We start from the raw sequence: 21,628 nt of genomic DNA on the forward strand, positions 1-21,628 counted from the left end.
TAGTGGTTTGGGTTTTTAGGCAGCATCAGGATGCAGTCACAGCTCTGGACTTCTGTCAGTCCACAAATTTTAACTTTATACGCACACAGTAACACTGACTGCTGTGTGAAACTCCTTAGGGTAAGAAGAGAGAGATTTACCATTCTCCCTTTTATGTTCTCTCCACAGTCTTTCCTGATGGCTATTATGATGGTGATCAACACACTGCTTCTCCATGTTGTTTTAGTAGTTTTAGCCCATCTAGAAGTACACTGCCAGGGCCTAACAAAAATACAAAAAGGTCCGGACGGGAGAGGCCACAACAGTGAGAGGCCTGCGTACCGCAAAAAAAAAAAAAAAGAAAAATACAAAAAGGGTTCAGCTGTTCATCTGTGGTTGGAGAGAAAGCAATATTAAGAAAACTAACATCATACTACTTCAATTTTACACTGTCAATATTTAAGCCATTAAAATACAAAAAGGGATTTCATATAAGCCAGTGTTTTCGAGGGAAAATTAAACTACAACCAGTACAGTCAACCCAGGAAAATGTTCTTCAATTATATTCTGTTGTGACTCAAAAGGTTCCAACTCCAGCAGGGTGAGGGAGGGAATTACTGCATCTGGACGAAGTGCACGTGTTACGAAGTAGCACAACTTAAGCAATGTTCTGGGCAATACAACATTATCTCCAACTCCACTGGATGCAAATGAATTAATTCCAATATGCTAATGAATTCAATTTAATCGTCCCCACCTCAGAAATGAGAAATGTTAGAAATGACTTTGTATGTGTGCGAAATACAGAAGCATCCCTAAATATATGAATGCACATATTAAATTTAAACCAAAGAGTATGCTGACCTAGAAATGACATCCCCCATTAAGTGTGGGAAAGTTCCAGAGCCAGAGAACCAGTCTACCCTCAATAAAAAGGAAATCTTTGACCTCTGATTTATTGTTTTCCTTCCATTGCTCAGTACAGATCTGCTACATCTCAATTACTCTTAAAGAAAGGTTTTTAGATTCATTCTTTGACAAACTGAATTGGAAAACACTGAAAACAAACACATTATTGTTTCAAAACACCGATCCCCTAATTCACTTTCGATTTTCATTCATGCCCACCGGATTAGCAGCTTCGGGGGGGTGGGGGGGAGAGGAAGAAGAGGAGCAAAGGGGAAAGGGAAGAAAAACTGATTCGTTAGAGAATTAAATTATTTAATCTTTTTTATTACTTGACCTACCATTAAGACAATCTACAACAAAAAGAAGAGGGTATATTAGCGCACACAGTATAATCAGACTAGTGACCAGGAAACAATACAAAATGGTCCTTTGGCCATCTACGCTTTCTAGAGCAGTGGAGCTCATAAATCCACTTACCAAGCCCAGAAATAATGACTTCTAAAGCCCTGAATATCCACTGAGACAAATGATGCCAATCGTGATTTCTCACATAGACTGCACAAAGATAAGGCTTTAAATGTGATCATTTTTAAATTCAGACTTAAATTTTCTTAGATTAAAAATTACAAAAGGGAGTAAACAGCAAAGCCGAATGATTTAAGAACAGAACCCATTTAGAAATCACTGTTATGAATCTGAACATACACAGGAGCATGACTATATACATATATGAAACTCTGCAAACTTACGGCGTTCTAAATAATTTAGTTAAGTACAGTTTTGGCATTTAAACAAAGATCAAATCAAGCTTTAAGCTAATAAGAACATAATTTTTATTTTTAATCTTTTAAATATAAAAAGCTAAACACAAAATACAGACCAGAAAATCCTCATTTAGTAAAGATTATTCTGAAAAATAAAAAATTTGAAATAAGGTGGCTTTCTATCCCACACTAGAATGTAAATAAAATCTCTTTCCCAGATTTATACTCCAAACTTAGTAACAACCCAAAAGCTGTTCAAATCTATGAAAAAAATGTACCATGACCAATTACCTGGGAAAGGGGAAGGAGAGGGGATTAAAAATCAGAGCCAGATGCACACAGATGGAAAAAATGCTTGCAGTCACCCCCAATATAACCCTATATACTATATAAATCACAATGCAAATAAAAGTGCCTACATTATGGAACTGTGAAATTTTGTTTCAAAAAATAACAATAATAAAAATAAACAGTTGGGTATCATTGGTGCACATGGAATAATGTAACACATAACCTTGATAAGGCTGGAAAATACTGAAATAAAGTTAAGACTCAAAACACTCGTTTACACAAAAAAGTTTGCCAGAGAAATAAGGTGGTAGATAGGAAAGCAGAACTTTTCAGTAGGATGGCCTTTTAGACCAATTTGAAACACAAACACATCCTACCCCACCCCGCAACCCACCATAAATTCTAGTCGATGTAAACAGGGGAGGAAAGGTTAAAGCAAAGTAAAACACTTCTTCCCAAATCTCCTGCCCCAGTGAACTGAGTGGGGCAGAGCTCCCGACACTGAACTTTGTCCACCTGCCACTTCTCCCTTTAGCAATCCCACCTCCATTTTTCGGTTACAACATTTAGTCTGTCTTTTCCCAGTAAATCCAATCTCCTGGAATCAGTGCTTAAAGAGCATAAGAGATTATTATCCTGGACTCAACTGAAGGATATACATTAACCAAAAAGTCTAAGTTAGCAACCTAGAGTGCAGACCTCAAATTCTTATTCTCAATTCAGCATGTGATGATCAACATTTGGCACCAGCTGGATAAATGAAGGTGTGATCAGAGTCTGTGAGCTGAGGCAGATGCAGTTAAATCATTACCCAATGTTTGCAGCTTATGATTTGGTGTGAACCTTAAAAGGCAGGTAGGTATAGACAGCCACTCCTCAACATATTTTAGAACTGGAGAGGAAACATTAAGAACAAGATATAAACAAAACCAGGCAAAGTCGCCTGACAAATAAAAATTCTTGTTAAAAAGAAAAAAAAAAAGAACTGAACAGATCATTTCCACCTGATAATTAGCAAAAATGGGCATTTTTTCACCCTTAAACTAGTTTAAATACAGGCAGATGTCTTTCTACTATACTAAGATTTTTCTATATCTGTTCTTCCTAATCCTCAGAGCTTAATGAGAGATCGTTTATTCTATAAAGAAATATAGCATATATGGCCACAGTCTAGAATCTGCTTATGGTAACAGGAAACTTCTGTCACTTGAAAGGCAGTCTTGCGCGGTTACATCATGACTCTATGGTAACTCACATGGCGCAGGGTCTGCCTCACCAGAAAGCATGGCACGCGCGGCCCAGGGTGAACACTAACACTGCACAGAGAAGCAGGAACAGCCAAGTCTCCACAGAACTCTTTCTATTTATTTAACTGTGTGTGAGCACTCAGTTAATGCTCCAAAATAAAAATGGTGCAATAAGAGCAACTTTTAACAGAAACCGACAAGAAGCTGCGATGCCACTGGCCACGTGGCGCTGCAAAGAGAGGCCAGAGAGCAGTCTGCATGGGGAAGCCTGGACAGGGAGAGGCGGAAGGGAGGCAAGGGAAGCAGGTTTCAGACGGACAGGGACACAAAACTGTTGTACTGCTGGATGTTCCGTTTGAGGATGTCCGAGCACGGGCCAAGAACACGTTCAAACCTCGGGCGGTCCAGCTTGACGCACTTCAGCGGGCCACGGGCAGCCACGGTGGCAGCGCGAGGACGATTCATCAGCAGCGCGATTTCGCCTGCAGGAGGGGAAAGGGCTGAGAGTAGGCTAGCTCCCTCAGAAACGTCTTCTGAGGGGCGCCCTCCGGGGAAAAGAAAACCCGTATTTTTCCTCCTAGTAACTCAGTACAGGCCACACTACATCTGCACCTCAGGAAAAAACCAACTGACAGATATGAGACAATCAATAACTTAATTATTAACTGAGTCAAGGTCAAAATCTCACACTACTTCTCTGAGAGCCGAAAACTAAAATAAAAAATAAAATTCAGGGCTTCCCCGGTGGCGCAGTGGTTGACAGTCCGCCTGCCGATGCAGGGGACACGGGTTCGTGCCCCGGTCCGGGAAGATCCCACATGCTGCGGAGCGGCTGGGCCCGTGAGCCATGGCCGCTGAGCCTGCGCGTCCGGAGCCTGTGCTCCGCAGCGGGAGAGGCCACAACAGTGAGAGGCCCGCCCGCATACCGCAAAAATAAATAAATTAATTAAATAAATAAATAAAATTCAGGAGAAGAAAAGGCAAGATTATGAAAGACTGTGATAGCTCACTGAGAAGTGACTTACAGAAACTGTGTTTATTGTGAGGAAATCCACATACCAAAATAATCAGAAGGCCCCAATCTTCCCACTTCAACAAATTCTTCATTTTCTGAACGACGCTGTAGCACAGCAGCTGAACCCTATAACAAAATCACCAAAAAGCAAAACACATTAATACTTTCAAATCCTGGGTGGCATTTTAAATATCCTATGCAATTTTAGCTACTCTGCAAAAAAAAAAAAAAAAAAAAAAAGGACTCAGCAGTTATTTCAAATCCTCTGTGTTCATGTGATAAAAGGTAACTGAAGAGTCACTACAGGCTTGACGCTTATTTACCCCCGCAGTTCCTGCTAGGAGGTACTTCTCATCACGCTGAGGTACTTCGAGGGTTCAGACTCAGGATAGCAAACTGCAGAAGGAGGGCCAAATCCAAGCTCACTGCTTTTATAAATAAAATTTTATTGGAACAATACACCAACTCATTTAGATACTGTCCATGGCTGCTTTCCCACTATGACAAGAGTTGAGTCTGCAACAGAAACACTATGGCTCATAAATGCCTAAATTACTTACTGTCTGGCCCTTTACAGAAAGACTTCCTCGACCCCTGGCTTAAACACCAGCGATTAGCATCTACTGAGCCACATTCAGCGAATCTGCTCTGTGGATCTCCTTGGCTGGCAAGAGTATCTGCTAGACAGTTCCATGGATTGTGACGATATAAAACATGGTCACATTTAGAATTTAAATACCTGCCTTTGATCCTGTTTGCCAAATTAGCCCAAATGCATGATTTTAACAAGAACGGTGCAGTACATCACAGCCTGTGTGCTAAATGGCTGAGTTCTGTTTGGCTTCTGTGAGGAGAATTAATTCGAGTAGGTCAGAATTCGGCTATTACTTCATGCAAAGCCCTCATTTAAAATGTGGTGGCCTGGCCGAAAACCAAACGACGACATTTCAAAGGGAACGATAATTTTTAAATAAAACTGTTTATCTTAAGAACGGTAGCTGTAAATGAGAACTGGTGTCCCCCTATTCCCCGCCCAGTGCTGCCCCGTCTTTACCTCTAAAATAATGAAGAACTCATCTCCCGGCTCCCCCTGCACCACAATCTTCTGCCCGTCTTCAAACTGCACTGGTTCCAACGCATCAGCTACCGTGAGACGCTCCCACTTGTCCAGAGATTCTAAAAGGCAGGAATCAAAAGAATTTCTCTGCATTATTTGGTATTGCTAAAAAATCTCAAAACAAAAGGTATAAAGAAGTCAACCAAAATACTCTAGTAGTGGCTCTAATCCAACATGGCACCTGTCTTCAACTACCTCTCGTCTCACCAAGATCCTCCTGTTACTTACAGATGACCCTAGAGCTTTCTTTCAGTAGCCAAGTGGCCAGGTTAACCTATACCAACTGCGTCCGATGGTACAGGGATAAGAAAAATGTAACGGTTAAGTATTCCCAAAGAATGCCATCAATGCAAATCGAACCTACAATTACAGGACCCAAAAGTAATAGTTCCAGAGATTCAGAGAAATAATGTATCAATTTAAATCCTCAGTAGAATTTATTTACAAAACCAACAAGAGTAACTAGAAAATAACTTTTGTTCCCAAAGGCCAAACTAGCACCCAAGACACTAAACAAATGTAACCATTTCAGAGAAAGGACAAATAAGGGCAAAAAAGTCAATTCACTGTAACAAAGCAATGACTCAAGACTATATTACCTTATAAATCGCCATTTCCCCTCCCAATGAAGAACAGCTTGTAATAATGTCTCTAAGTCCACATAACAAAATATGTAGAAATGCCTCCAATTACCCTACTTTACTCTAAATTTCCCCACACTTCTAGCATTTTTTCAGAGAAAGCAAGCTAATGACACCTATTCTTTCTACAGAGGAAATGCATTCTTGGAAATACTCACTTTCCTGAACCAATAAACTCACTGACGGAGCAACAGAGAAACAAGTCCCAGGGGGAACAACTGTGAAAGTCCACACTCAGGAGAACACTTCCAGTCTTTCTGTCTCTCCAGGAGGAATAAGTAACACTTATTTCTAATTTAGAGGTCTGTCATATACTAGCAAATTAAACGCACTTTAAAATTACTTTTAATGTAGTCACACTTCAACTCTGCATTCCATATGGTTTTTGTTAACCATTAAAAAAAGAAAAAGAGTTGATAACTGGAGTAATCTTTATGAAATACAATCAGTTTCCTTAAGCATGACTAACACTTCAATACAACAATTCTCCGTGCAATCTTCCAAAACTTACCTAAAATAGACACTTTACTAAGAAACTCCTCATACATCTTGCGCTTTCTCAGTGTGCTTCCCTATAAATGAAAAAAGAAAGTGTAATTCACATCACGCTGTGGAGTAAGAAACACTGTTTCAAGTAAATGAACAACAACAGAGAAGTCAAAGCTTGCTACTGCTGCTTGATACATGACTGGTTTCCTCCTGTTGAAGATGGTAAGCCCTCTATTCAGTTCAATCAAAAGCTCTTAGTAACTTGCTCCTAAAAGAAACACCAGGTATATGCCCAAAGAATTCACAAATTAGCGAAGTGTCAAAAAAGCAAACAATCAGTTCCCAAAACAAAACAAAACTAAGAAACAAAAACCCAAGTCATATATGTGACTACAGTTGAATATATTTCCAGCCCAGGGTCCTTTTCCACAACCCTGATCCTCCACAGAAGGAAGGAAATACAGCTGCTACCATAGAAACAACATCCCACCCTGACAAAAAAAAGTGCCGTAACCCCAAACTAAACCAAAATGTCTTATCTGCAAGGTTTGCTAAATACATCTGGGGGACAGAAAGGGGAAACGCACAGTTCCTCTATAATAAACATCCCTTACACAGTAAACTGCCTTGGCAATTTATATACTTATAAATATAGATGTATAATATGTATTTATATTATTTAATATTTATTATATAATATGTATCTATTACATAAGTATATATATAATAGATATACATTATCTCCATCCCCAGTACAGAAAATTTTCTAAGTATGTAAATATTTATTATATAATATGTATCTATTACATATACATATACAAGTATATACACAATAGATATACATATCTCCATCCCCCAGTACAGAAAATTTTCTAAGTACCTCCAACCGCGTACTGTCAAACAGCCAGACATGTAATACACAAATTTAAGAAAGCCATTTAAGGTGACTAATGCCATTTACTGGGACTTAAACACCCAAGCTACTCCATAAATTTGTCAGAAAGTTCTCATAGAGTCCAATTACATCAGCAGAACATTCCAATGGTTTTATTACTTCGTTTATTCCTTTACAGTGAGAGGGGACATGAAACCTGCATCACTGCTAACCTCCTTTCCATTTAGAGAAGCTGATGGCTTCTGAGTGGCCTTCAATAACGTCATGCACTCGGAAGCGGCACCTCTCAGGCCAACTGTAATGTGTAAAGATCAGCTAAGGGAAGATGCACTGACTGACAAATGGAGAGATTCCCAAACATAAGCTGACCACTGCGTATACACCACATTTGTTTCCCATGTTATTTCTGGCCAAAGTTTTGTTCTAAAAGATCACTGTCTCAAACGGTATAATGAATAATGCTAAGTTGGGCTTAATACAAGCATTCAATCATTAAAAGTAAAAAATATTCTCATTTCAATGTGGTGATACTATTTAAACATTAGTCACACAGCCTGGATTGTGAGCCACACTCCAAAACGCACGGATCTTACCATGAGGATTCTTCTATAGCTGTCTCGGTCGATACCCCACAACTTCACATTTGTCTTTGCCTTGACAGTGGCTGCTCTAGGTGTTCCATAAATCAGAGCAAGCTCCCCAAAGCTCCCTCCTTCCCCAACACTGGTTGCCCACTCATTGTTGACATAGACCTAAAATACAAAAGCATTGTTTTTTTCTACATAGACAAATACGTAAGTATTAAAAACCTGCAAACCTTTTTAAGAGGTCAGAATCCTGAACTTTGTTTTAAAAAATAAAATGTGTTACATTTTCGGTACACAACGGAGCAAAACAGCTGACTTCTGACAATGAGTTAAGTAAGTTCAGAGTGTCTGTAATTTACCTAGTTTAATTATCTGATAAGAAAAAGTCCTCTGTAAGGATGACCAGGGCAAAAAAAGTGAACTAAGCATTAATATTAACCACATGTATTTACAGAGCACTGTGCCAGGCACGGTGCTAGGCAAGCATTTTACCTGCAGGAGGTACCGAGTTTTCTAATAATCTTATGGGAGCAACAAGACTTCCAGAACCAAGAAAGCTGTACACCCAGTCTCCCAGCTCACGACCGGTCTAGACTCTCCCTGACACCTGTCTTATTCCACAGCACACACACACGCCTTAACCACTAATCTAGCAAAAGTTCTGAACTGTAGGTCTAGCTGAAGAAATTACCTTTAGAAAGTATCTGTGTCAGTAAAATATTTGGCAAAAGGAATCGAACATACAAGGATGTAATAGCCCTTCAGAAACTCTTAGAAGCAATAAATATCAACAAGTTGACTTTTAAGATTATCAACATATTTTTGCAATTATTAAATCTTACATCCATCTCTCCTTGATCAATCACATAGAAGTTATCCCCTTCATCACCTGAAAGCGAGGAGAGTAAAAAAGTTAGAAGCATATTAATTAAAGAAGCACAAATCAAACCAAATTAATGTAAAATAATGAACTTATGTCAGAGAGGTGCTGTGAGAGAAGAGTATATTACAAATGAACAGAAACTTTCAAGAAAAAAGTCCAGCAATTTATTTTAGAAGTCGTAAAACTGAGTTTTTAGTCATCTCGTGGCAAAGAATGCCTCTGGAAAAAAAAAAAGCCACTTGTGTGTACAAAGACATTAAACGCTACATCATCTATAACAACAAAACAAGAAACAACTCAAATAGTAATAACAAATATCAGATTGTCACTAAACAAGAAAATATATGGATTATGAAGACCCATGAAAATATCGAGAGTAAATAAGAAAGGAAAAAAGAGAGGACACCAAAAGATGAGATCCATGTTACTATATGTGGTCAAAAAAGGTAAGAACCAGTAGAAGGCACAGAACCTTACAAAGAGACGGGCTAGATGATGAAGAATAGAAGTGTTGTGCTTATTTTCTACTTTATTTTACTTTGTAAGTGGTTAATAAGCAATACAAAGGATATGTGAAATATGTGTGGCTCTGGAATTCCATACAAAGTAAAAATGCATGAATTCCCTTTAACAGTTACCATAAACAAAACTATATCAGATGTTAGGGAAATATTAGTCCCTTAGGCAAAGTGTGCCTTTTAGCTGAGAAGATTTTCATTAAAAGAAATAAGAAAACCCAGTGGTATAACAGAAGGAAAATCGTGGGCTTAAAGAGGAAAACAACTTCAATAATAACAGTGCGTGCCATAAAGCAGCCACCCTTACCCTGCTGAATAACAGTCTCTCCAGCAATAAAGGACACCGGAAACATGGCATCAAAAATATCACTGCAAGGGAGAGAAGGCCTCGCGTTACATTTCATGGCTGCTTCTGTGGATTTCAAACATTAACCTTAGAATTAAAGCTCCCAGATTTTCAGCCTGGATTGTTATCAGGTGAACAATTACTAAGAGCCTTAAAACTTGCAACAGTGATGAGACTAGTTTGGGACACCAACTGCACTGGAAAAATAGTATAACAAAGTACCTGCACCTACCTTCTCTCATTATCATCAAGATGTGAAAACAGTACATTCTTTTCAATGGCTTTGGCTAAAGCAGCCATTGTCTTATAATCTTTTGGTATAACCTAAGAAAGAACAGAAAGTCAAAATGACGATTCCATAAACCAAGACCACTTCATGCTTGCAACCTAAATTACAATGAAATGTCAAGCTACATTACGGTATTTAAACAAGGCTGCTTTGAGTTAAATATTTTCAACATAACACTCTCACGCTGTCTTTGATCCACAAAGTTCTCAACAAATATTGACTCAATAATCCCCTTTGCCTACATCTAGGCCTGTGTTTAAAGGCTAGTATTTGGTTCCTAGTCAACAACTAAAGGAACAAACCAAAATCACCTTGCCCAAGGTGATTAGTGAGGCAAAACTAAGCATTTTCTGACAACTGGTCATTTTCTAAACTGTGATCAGGTACTGTTAGTCTCACAACCTCTTGCAAGCTCAATTCCCTTCCCCCTTCAGGCTAACAGCTTAACTCGAAATGGCAGACTGGCTCTAAGAGCCAACTGAGACAAATGACGCTCGTAGGGTAAAAGGCTGAAAGCCACAACATGAACTACAGGACGTCAAGAAACTGACACCATGATTCAAGAGAAAAAGGAGTACTGCCTGCTCTTCTACTGCAAAACAACATGCAAAAGAAAACCCCCAAAACTCACTTATGCACTGTTTCATAATTACTGTTAGTTATTTCCTCTGATGGTATGCTGTTACAGAAACCTGTTCCCCAAGTACCCAGGAACTGTACAGGATGGAGTACAATCCATCCTGTTTGTGTTTTACTACTCAAAACAGTGCACGCATTCATCAGAGAAGACTGGATGGCTACCACGTGGGTCCCAGTGCTCAGATATGAACACTACCTTCCTCACGTAGGATGCAGCATCTTCCTCCGTGTAGACCTCGGCACTGATGGCGCCTCGTCGCCTCCGGCCCTTTACCGCTGGGTTGGGTGGAGGAGGAGAGATTTCATCCTCCCTGGAGTCTGCACGAGCGCTCGCTTTCTGCAGAGTCTGGATCTGTTTTGCCTCCTCCTGAAAAAGATTATAAGTTTATAAAATGAGACCCTTCAGCATGGCATTCTTCAGCTGGTATTCTCATACTCCAATGGCGGTCCTTCTCAGTCACTTCAAATCTCTCCCTCTATTACCAAGCTGAAAGTTAAGGGGCAAAGGTCAATTACAAATGGGGGAAAAAATGGGAGAGTCAAGCTTGAAAAGAAATACTCTGGAAAGACTTCACTGTTTCTCAGAGGGTAACAGATGCTGTATTTATTAATGAACAAAAGCCACTGGTACAGGGCACGTAACATGCAAATAAAAAATTATATACTCATTATGATAATATACCGACAATGATTTGTAATGCACTCAACAGTAATGAACTGCAAAACAAAAGGCTGGGAAATTAGTGTGAGATCCCTGCCCCGCCCAAGAATGCCATCTAGGAATAATCACTCAGGCACAGCAAAGTGACAGAAGAATGCCTAGATCACTGTGCTACTCCATTCATTCAATATGTATTCTCTGGATCTGCCACGCCAAGTCTACACGAGGCAAGGGGAACATAAAAACCAGTCGGAGGGCTTCCCTGGTGGTGCAGTGGTTAAGAATCCGCCTGCCAATGCAGGAAACACAGGTTCAAGCCCTGGTCCGGGAAGATCCCACATACCGCGGAGCAACTAAGCCCGCGCGCCACAACTACTGAGCCTGTGCCCTAGAGCCTTCGAGCCACAGCCACTGAAGCCCGCGTGCCTAGAGCCCGTGCTCCGCGACAACAGAAGCCACTGCAATGAGAAGCCCACGCACAGCAACGAAGACCCAACGCTGCCATAAATAAATAAATTTATTTAAAAAAAAAAAAAAAAACACCAATAGGAGAGAGTCCTGAGCCTGTGGAGCTCATATTGTAGCTGGAGTCTCAGGTATAAACAAATAATGAAATGTGATGGCAACCTAGAATTTAACTAAGATCGGATGTAACAATACTTCTCCTAACAGAGCTGGAAGCCTTCTTTATGATCAGGGTTGACACTTGAAGTTAAAACAAAAAAAAGTTAACCGCTTTTAAAAACTTATTAAACCAATCCGTTTAAAACTGATATCAACTACTTAACGTTCTTATTTTTCAGATCTAGGGCCTTAAAAAGAAATTCCTCGCAGGTCTTCAGTAAAGAATGAGTTATGCCCTGACGTAAAATCAGAATGAAAAAAGCCAAGAATGGTGAGCTATTTACATTCTCATTCATCTGACTCACCCTCCATTATTTTTCTAAGCCGTCTTTCAAATTCTAAATGAACTCAGCATTTACTATTTCTGAAAATTTTTTGATAAAAAAGAAACTAAGGACCTGCCTACTTTTTCTCCTGCATGGTACTCAGCTCTGCATTTGGCATCAAGACAAACGAAAGAACATATAAATGCAGCAAGGAAAGTCTAGAACGATAACAATCAAGGCATTAATAGTGTTTATCTCTATTATAGACTCATGTTTGATTTTTATTTTTTGGAGGGAGGAATTGGCTTTATTTTTCTCATTTCTCTAGATTTTCTAATTTTCAATTAAAAACACAGTTAAGAAAAGCCTATAACAAAAACAACTTTAATATATTTGCATATTTAGTTACAAATGCACTTACCTGTTGACCAAATAATCCAGTAAGTCTACTGCCAGGAAATCTATTCTAAAATATGCGTGTGTGTGAAGTGACAGATATACAAGGTTATTTATTATATCATTGCTTTTAATAGTAAAACACTGGAAACCACCAAAATGGTCGTCAACATGGAGATTAAATAAACTAGTACATCCATACAATGGAATACCATGCACATGCTGGATGTGAATTTGTAAGTGCCCATATATTATCCCTGGAACACAGTGTCTTCCTGCACTCTAGGAAGACAACGAAGTGGGGAAAAGACTTTTTATTGTCATATCCTTTTGTACCTGCAGAATTTTGAACCATGTGCAAATATACAACCATTTTTTAAAAAAATACATTTTTAAAGAAAACCCACTTCATTGTCATTCCGGTAATTCCAGTAAACAGGTGAGGTTTTCCCATTCCATATTAACAGAGGACTTTAAAACTCAAGTCTCCCCCAAAGTCTAAAGTTCAAGAGTATAAATGAAAACACAAATTCTACCCCAAAATCTGTCACTGATATTTCACAAAAATTTCATGGAAAGTTTCACAAGTAATATCTCATTTGGAACTGTCTTCTATCTAACTGAATTTTTAAGACAATTTTGAAGTACCAAAAGCATTTTGATTTTAACACTGTTCCATGGGTTTTCATCTTCAATAGCAATAAGCTAGAACCTAATCCTGGTGACTCAGAGCCATTACTGAGATCATCGATTTCTATTATACAGTTTTACGTCCTTTTTCTTGCTGTTGTCATTCATCCTTCGGTCAGTCTCCTCCCTCCTCAGTTCTCTCACTTATTAAAACAAAAACAGACAAAAGAACCACTCCTGGTCCACTTACTGTCAACACATCCTAGAGTATTAAGCTCCGGTGCTGTGCCCACCGCTTACTTAATATGCTTTCAACAATCACTATTTGTCCCCTCCCTGCCCCTGCAATTCCATGCTTCCCTGTAGGTGAAGTAAACGTCCCCGTCCCACGGACCTGGGGCTGGGTAAGTGGCTTGTTTTGCCACAGCATGTCCTCTTGTAAGATCTGACTCTGGCCCCTGCAGCATCCGATCCCTCTCGGCCTTGGGAGCAGCTCCTTCCACTCAACCCCAGAACAAGACACATGGAGCCAAGAAGAGAAGATGGGCTGAGCCCACAAGAGCTGCACATTACCAAGAAATGAGGACTTCTGTAGTAAACGAATGAAATTTGGGGGTCGTATGGTACAACATAAAGCTACTACCCTGTGTGACCACAGGAAGTTACCTGATTTCTCTTAGTTTTACCTGCTACCTCTGTAAAATGGTGATAATCAGCAACCTCACACATCTGAAATAATGAGCATGTATGTACGTATGTAAAGGGCTCACACGATACCTGGCACACAGAAGACACTCCATGGTCGGAGCTATTAAAATTCCTCTGATCTATCAGACAGGGCGGTTCTAATAAATATATGCAGAAAAGAGGATTCAAATTACAGGTAACAGTCTGAAATAAAACGCAGAAGCTTTCAATGGAGTTTTTTGGTGCATTTCTTATCGAGCAGTTGAGGGTACCAGAAACATGACCCCTGGTTAACACAGGGAAAGAGATGACAAGAGCGTGACCATATTTTCACACATATAACCTAACACCTAATGCACAGAACAATGACCTATTGAAAAGTTGAAAACCTAGTTACTTGAAAGTTCAGATATTTACATTCAACCCTGGCTAAAGGAATGTATACAAGTGAACAAAGATCCTTGAATTATAAGAAAAAGCGTTAAGCTGTGACTTTTATTAAAAGGCAAAGAAGCCAACACACATTAAATTAAAAAATCCCACGTGCAAAGAAACTACTTTAATCATCATTTCTTGTTTTCCCCTTGCTCAGTGCTTAAACAGGGCTATGAGAGTACAGGCTCTGAAATGAGCACCACACACGCAACACTCCCTATAAAAAGACACACCCTTCACGTCTCACCAACCTCATCCCCTCATCAGATGGCTTCTATTGATGTCCAAAGAGAAGAAGAGGGATCACCTTACAGTGACCAATTTCAGAATCAGGTCTCCAGAAACACACTTCACTTCAAAACAGGGAAGGCCCACAGCAGCCTGGCGCTACAGTATTTCACTATCAGGAAACTGCTTAAATAAGAGAAAACCAGACTTTCTACCACAATTCCAAGACAGCAAGGCTACATTCATCGGGACTGGTTAGTTTTTTGTTGTTGTTGTTTTTGCGGTACGCGGGCCTCTCACTGCTGTGGCCTCTCCCGCTGCGGAGCACAGGCTCCGGACACGCAGGCTCAGCGGCCATGGCTCACGGGCCCAGCCGGTCCGCGCCATGTGGGATCTTCCCGGACCGGGGCACGAACCCGCGTCCCGTGCATCGGCAGGCGGACTCTCAACCACTGCGCCACCAGGGAAGCCCCTGTTGTTGTTTTTGATTAGTCTAATCATGGTACTAGACACCAATTTCAACAAACAGCTTTTCAAGAAAACAGTACAAAATTCCTGATCACTGAGCCACCCAAACATTTTTTACACACTAGTAAAACAGCCTCTTTTACTAGTAAATTATGCTGGTTAAGAAACTGTCCAAACCAGTGGGATATATTACAAATATTTCTGCAATACAATTAGATAATTAACAATCATATACCTAAGAAAATGCCTCCCAACTGGTTCACAATTATGAACCACATCAAAACTTCAATACGCTTAAGAAAACCTGTAAATTTATCTCGCTGAATTTCAGAAGCAAATCAAATAAACTACTCAAAACAATCCAAACTTTCTCATTCATCATTTTTTGAGGGAAGTGAACTGAAGCATCGACCTTGATGAAAAATGATCATTTTGCTTAGAAAAGCACACACCACATGCTTAGGTCCCACTGACACAGAATGAGGATGAACAACAACGACTAAAAACTGCACTAATTTTTTTTCAAGAGGAAACAAGTCCTGACCAGAGCTGTAAAGTAAAATTTTGACAACTATCAATCTTGATCTCTCTGTTCTAGAGTCGATTCACCTGAGACATATTCTACAGTAAAACACACTTCACTAATTCAGAGTTTCTGAAATATCAGTCACAAGCTAGACTCAACTGTTTCATTACAGTGATTTCAAAAGGTGGGATAAAACTTATAAGTTCACTTGCTTTGCTGAAGAAAAAAGCATTAAATGCTTTCAAGTACTGTAGAAGTTCTCACTTCAGTGGTACAGCAGTACCACTGCTGTACTACTTTTTAAAAAATTTTTATTGGAGTATAGCTGATTTACAATGTTGTGTTAGTTTCTGCTGTACAGTGCTGTACTACTTCTGATCAACTGTACCTAGTCAGTTATTTCATTTAGTCAGTTTTATGTACTAATTAAAATAGTTACAAGGAACTATATGTTTGGAAGACGAAAACCTGTTAGCCAAGTAAACTTAGCATACAGATTGGTTTTGATAAATTCTACTGATTACAAAGTTAAAAATTACTTCAAGTGCGTTAACTACATTTCTTTTCTGAAGTTCTATTTTAGATGATGATGATGATTATAGATTATGATTTGGTCAGAATTCCTTTTCTTCCAAAAGGTACAAATCAGCGACACTCTACAGCATCCCCTTTAACAACCGTCAGGGTCATCTCATGCTCTGCCCCATTTATTTTTACCTTCTCCAACCTCTCAAAGTATTCCCTGAGGAATGCCATGGGCCTCTCGGGCCGCGCGGTGCACAACTGCACGATGGAGTCCTTGAGCAGGGCCTGGATGTTGTGCTTCTGCACGTAGAGCTCGCATTCCCGGAGGCTGCGCTCCTCCTCGCTGGCGGTGCTGCCAGACGCCATGGCTCACTATGGGGAAAACACACAGATGCCTGTGAAAACCGTTTACAAAGAGCAAATGTCAATTTGGCCTTCGACCTAACAAATTCACTAGGCAACTGATTCACAAGGATTTCTTTCTACGTAGATTTTTTTTTAAACAGGGAGGTGAGGGCTAGGGAGTCAAGTATGTACAGAAATAGCATGCTCTCAAAGTAGTGTTTCACTGAGGTCCTGCTGCACAGGATCTAGGCTCTGCAGGCAGCCACAGTGAGAAGAACCTCAGCTCTCCGTTGGAAGTATGAACCACTTATCCCCGGCAGAGGCGGGGTGCGGAGGAGTCAGGCCCTTAAGGGAATTTCATTCAGTTCTCCTCCTACAAAAGAAATCATGATGCCGTGCAAAGTGTGTACATGGTAAACGGGACAGAGAATTATAAGGGCACACAAGTCAGCTCTAAGTGAAAGCAAGAAAGCACAAGAAAGAACATCTGACATTCCCTATTCGTAACCCAGATCCCAGGGGAGTGTCCTGATCTCACCCAGCAAACCGCTGGAGCAAAGGCTCTGGTTAGCCAACTACTAGCACAATCAACATTTTGTAAAACACAAAAGAAACGCCAGCTGAGTTATAAAAGCAACTTTTAATCCTAGACTCTTTTTACCAGATTCCAGCTCTAGACGATAACACACTTACCCACTAGTAAGAGGGCAAATCCTTAACAGAAAAAAAACCCCACATAAACAAAGAAACACCTTACTAAGTAAATGATAAAAGATTTGGACAGGAAAAAAAAACATTTTATTCATCTGGACAGGAAAATGTTAAAACATTAAGTTTTAAACTCACATGAAGACTCAATAGATAAAACTGCATTTAGTGAATTTTAGAAGGTTCAAACTACCTCGATGTGAAGTAAAATAAACAAATATAACAATGGGCAGCTAACCTTACCCTGGAATTAAAAGCTTACTCATTTAACAAAAGAGCCATAAACTGTTTTCCTTTCAACTCCTAATTATTAAGTAATTAAGATTAGAAGATAAAAGTGAGGTCTCCTCCACTTTGCAACTGAATTCAATACTAGTTGGTCTTTTCCAAATATAACGCACACAAAACCACTGAGATGACGTTGTAAATTTCAAAGGAGAAAGAAATCAGCAGAGTAAAGAGCTACCGTGCTGTTAGGCATCTCGTTTTGACAACTTTCATGGTAAGGGTCAATAACGAGTAAACTAATTAACAGACCATGAGAAAGTCTGTAGCTCCCTGACAAGCACGTAAACTAAGAGGCCACAGAAAAAGACTCATGCTGCTACTTCAGAAATAAACACTCTAATACAAACACAAAAAACAAAACAAAACAAACACACAAAAAACACGGTACTTTCGGACAGATTTACACCAGCCCCTTTTCCAGTTCAGACAGCCACATGAACTGAGAATCCACTTCAGTAGGATTTTCTGCATTTGAAAAAATACTGTACTGAAAGCCACCGAGAACAATGATCAATCAGATCTTTTTATGCTTCAAAACATTCAGATCCATCTCAGGAATATCAATACATGTATTCAACGGATCAGAGAAATCATTCGAAGATCTGGTCTGTGGTAGAAATGAGAGAACTGGGGCTAAGCGTGAGACTGGTTTGTTGTTTGCAACAATGCATTTAAAACACCAAAAGGAGGACACTGGAAATAAGGTAGCATATTAACATAAATGCCCCAGGACTGGCGCAGTCAGGTCACCGTGTGAACCCCGGAATATCCGTATTTCACGGTCTTATTTTTTTAATCGAATACACCTAGATTAAGTCCGTCCTCGTACTTGGTTGTAAGAGTCTAACAATTTAGCTCCCCCCCGCCCCCAATTATTTAACTGCTGCAAAACGTACACTGCATTGCCTCTCCTTCTAAGAAAACACTGAGATTCTTTCTTTCATAAAGTCGGTTGTGACACAATTCCGTTTCAAAGGGATCACATGCGAGGCGCTATGCCAGACACCTTGAGAAACTCGCTGATTCAGGCCGCAGACCCTCAGACCAGCCAGGAGCCCTTCCTGGGGGTCATCCTCGGAACACCGAGAAGACCTATCTCTCGGGCATCCCTCCGGCGGTGACGCCGTTCGGCGTCGCACCTACACTGAGCTGCCGGGGGAGGGGAGGCGGGTCACAGGTACCGCGCACGTTTCGGGGGCAAGGACACGGAAGTGCCCTTCACTCCACTTAGGCCACAGTCACGGCCACGAGAGGAAGGGAGGCCCATCCTGCATCCCGCTCGGGTCGGAAGGCCAAGGGGAGACCTGGGGGGGCGGGGACCGGGAAAGGGGGGCAGGGGAGAGGGGACAGAAAGCCACGGATCGGCCGGGTGACGACCACCGCGGGGGCGGGGCGACAATCCCGGGAAGGAAGGGGAAGCGCCCGCGGAAAAGGCCGGAGGGAGGAAAACGAGGACTGCCGGGTCCCCGGAGCAGCCGGAAAGGCAGGGGGTCGATGGCGGATTCCGGAGACATCTCGCCACCGTCCTTCAGGAGACGCGGGAGGGCGAGCGGGGAGGCCGCAGGGGCGGGGCGGCCGGAGCGGACCCCGGGGGTCTGGGGGGCGCAGACCCGGGCTAGGGAGCTAGGCCCGCGGGGGGCCCTCTGGAGGCGCCGGGCCGGGAGGCGCAGGGGGTGCGGCCGTCCCCCGCAGGTCGCTCCCCGCGACGCCATCTTGGATCGGCCCGGCGCCTCCAAACGGGCGGCTGGCGGCAAAGCTGGGCGCGCGGGGGCCCCCGCCGAGGCCTCTCACCTGCGGGCGGGCGGCGGCGGGTTCGGACTGCGGTCGAGGCGGCGGCCGGCGGAGCTACCTCAGTGCTCCCCTCCCAGCCCGAATCCACTCGGCTACAGCTGCTGCTCGGCGGCTCCACCGGAAACGGCCGCGTCGCAGCCAATCAGTGCCCGGCTGCTGACGTCAATGCGCCTCGCTCTGGCCAGAGCCGTCGCCTTGGCAACCTTAAAGGGGCAGCGGCCCCGGGTCCTCCGCCGCCGCTCGTTGAAGGACCCTCGCCCCTCCTCCGCCTGGAATGGTCCCCCTTCTACCCTTCTTTCCGTCCTGCCTTGTCCCTCGTCCGCAGCTCTCCTCGCGCTTGCCTCTGGTCTTCTCCTCACTCTCTCTAGCCCGAGGCTTCCCTCCTCTGTTCACCTGCCGCCCCTTACCTGTTCTAGTCTGGACGCCACAGGTCCTCTTTTTTCTCTCTGCTGCTCTTCTCTCGCTCTCCGCGCGGCTTTGGGCAGCTCCCCTCTCTCCTCCTCGCCTCTCTTCTCCCCACCCTCACTCCCACCTCCCTCGCCGCCTCCGCCTTTTCTCCCTGCCTTCAACCCCCGCCCCCAACCCAGGCCGACCCACGTGGGGCGTCTCGGATGACAGGTGGGCGACTCCGCCCCGTAGCCCGGGCCGGAGGGGGACGCGGGGCCGGGGAGGGGGAATTCCTGCCGCTTCCAAGCCCCGGAGGAGGAGGCGGATCCGCTGCAGCTGCGCCAGGGGCCGAGCGCGGGCGGATCCCGGGATGCGCACGCCCGCCGCGTATCCTGTGCTCGGCCCGCGCCGCGGCCTCCGGGCTCCGGGCCGCCATCCGGTCCAGGAAATCCGAGCCCTGCCAAGTGTCTGTTTGGCCAACCAGGCCGCTCTCCCCTCCATGGGTGCTGTCGCCAGTGGAGGCCACACAGTCCCTATGGGCACAAAATGCTGGAAAGGACTTTGTCAGGGTCCAAGAGAGGCCTGAGTCCTTCTAGCTCCTGGAATGCCCCCATCCTCGCCCCGACTCCTCATAATGAGAAGTACAAAACGTGCCGGTGGGCACAAACCGTCTGTGACCACACGAGAAATCTCAGCCGCCTGTAAAAACTGCCCTCATCGGGGATGATGGAGGGGAGGGCGGGGGAGCGACTTCTATACTGCTTCAGCCATTTTTTTTTCCCATGCAAGTATCCGCCCGTGGAAGAGGAAAGGGGATGAGAGGCAGGGGACGCTTTCGGACATATGAAGTCGCTAAAAGAATAAAGAAGGTCCTTGGAACACACGTATCTTTGTGTCTGGCTGGTACCTGTTGTACCCTCGGGGTATATAGCTCTAGGGCTGTATGTGTAATATACACAATGGATTTAACACATAATGCAAAAAATATATAAATACCTCTAATAATTTTTATACTGATTCCAGGCCGAAACCGTAATATTTTGGATATATTCGGTTAAGTATTATTAAGATTAATTTCGCTTTTGTTTTTTACCTTTTTAATATAGCTATTAGAAAATTTTTAATTTCCTCTATGACTCGTGTTTATAGTATTTCTGTTGGACATCACTGTCCTAACAGGCCAGCTGCTCCCCGAAATCCACCAGTATGATAAGGCCCCTGCTTATCAGAGTATTTCTTTTATTTAGTTGTGTTTATCCCACCCCCCCACCCCCAGCCACGGACTTTCTGAAAGTCAGAGGAAGCATAGGCACATCAGAAAGGCCAGATTAAGCCTATAAGAGGGGAATGTAGGGGGGAAGTTTCTTCTCCCACCTATGCCCCCGTGGGACTTTCGCCAGGGATGGGTGGAATGGGAGATGAAAGGCACAGCCTCAGTCGTATATATGATTTCACCCTTGTCAGTACAAAGAAAGGCTAATTAAACTGAACCCTAAGCTGGCAAGCAGGAGGGGGAATTCGATAGCACTGAGCAGGCCCGGTCGCATTCTGAGAAGAAAACACTGCGGTCGGACAAATCTGAGTTTGGTTTCAGGCTCTGCCATCTCCGGTAATTGACTTAATCCCCGTGAGCCTCAGCTTCCTCAGTCATAAAGGATGAGCAGGGCTAAAAGCAATAAAGATAATCACGGCACACAAGCCTGTGGCACTTACTGTGTTCCTGGCAGTGTCCTAAGTGCTTCACTCATCATAATTAATTGAATCTTCATAATACACTCTAGCATCAGTATTATTATTATGTTATTGTCATGGAAGGAAAATGAGGCCTGGAGCAGTTAAGTGACTGCTATGTTTCATACCTAGGCAGTGAGCTAATCACTCTCCTTTGCAGCATGTATGTAAAGAAAGTGCCCAGCACAGGGCGGGATACAATAGATAAACATTAGTTTGCTTCCCAGTTGCTCTCCCCTTCCTCAGGAGCTACCCACTCTACTAGGTTAAGACTTGAGTTGCACTGTGTCCCATCCTCAGTGTTACCTTCCTAAGAGAGTCAA

General features: G+C 42.6%; 2 protein-coding genes across 4 annotated transcripts in view; one reads left to right on the top strand and one right to left on the bottom strand.

Moving 5' to 3' along the window:
* FAM20A (FAM20A golgi associated secretory pathway pseudokinase) overlaps nucleotides 1–3,673 on the top strand; it is a 50,202-nt gene extending 46,529 nt beyond the window's left edge. The window contains exon 10 of one of the 2 annotated variants that reach the window (XM_073798327.1): nucleotides 169–3,673. In XM_073798327.1, coding sequence (XP_073654428.1) covers nucleotides 169–396 — 228 coding nt within the window. In that variant the 3' untranslated portion in view covers nucleotides 397–3,673. The remainder of the gene's footprint in view (nucleotides 1–168) is intronic. The other variant, XM_033847317.2, reaches the window with a different exon arrangement.
* PRKAR1A (protein kinase cAMP-dependent type I regulatory subunit alpha) lies at nucleotides 3,289–19,747 on the bottom strand. Of its 2 annotated transcripts, none has more exons than XM_004319025.4 (11): nucleotides 19,595–19,747; nucleotides 16,248–16,427; nucleotides 10,806–10,976; nucleotides 9,914–10,005; nucleotides 9,643–9,704; nucleotides 8,777–8,823; nucleotides 7,941–8,099; nucleotides 6,475–6,535; nucleotides 5,260–5,381; nucleotides 4,250–4,331; nucleotides 3,289–3,672 (listed from the first exon to the last, which is right to left on the bottom strand). In XM_004319025.4, the coding sequence occupies exons 2-11, from the start codon at nucleotides 16,419–16,421 to the stop codon at nucleotides 3,500–3,502; spliced, it is 1,143 nt and encodes a 380-aa protein (XP_004319073.1). In that variant the 5' UTR covers nucleotides 16,422–16,427; nucleotides 19,595–19,747; the 3' UTR covers nucleotides 3,289–3,499. The 2 variants fall into 2 exon arrangements, with proteins under 2 accessions (XP_004319073.1, XP_004319072.1); XM_004319024.4 differs by lacking the exon at nucleotides 19,595–19,747 and adding an exon at nucleotides 19,188–19,556.
* Nucleotides 19,748–21,628: the final 1,881 nt, after the last annotated feature.

The sequence above is a fragment of the Tursiops truncatus genome, chromosome 20 (assembly GCF_011762595.2).
Source record: "Tursiops truncatus isolate mTurTru1 chromosome 20, mTurTru1.mat.Y, whole genome shotgun sequence".
NCBI lineage: Eukaryota > Metazoa > Chordata > Mammalia > Artiodactyla > Delphinidae > Tursiops > Tursiops truncatus.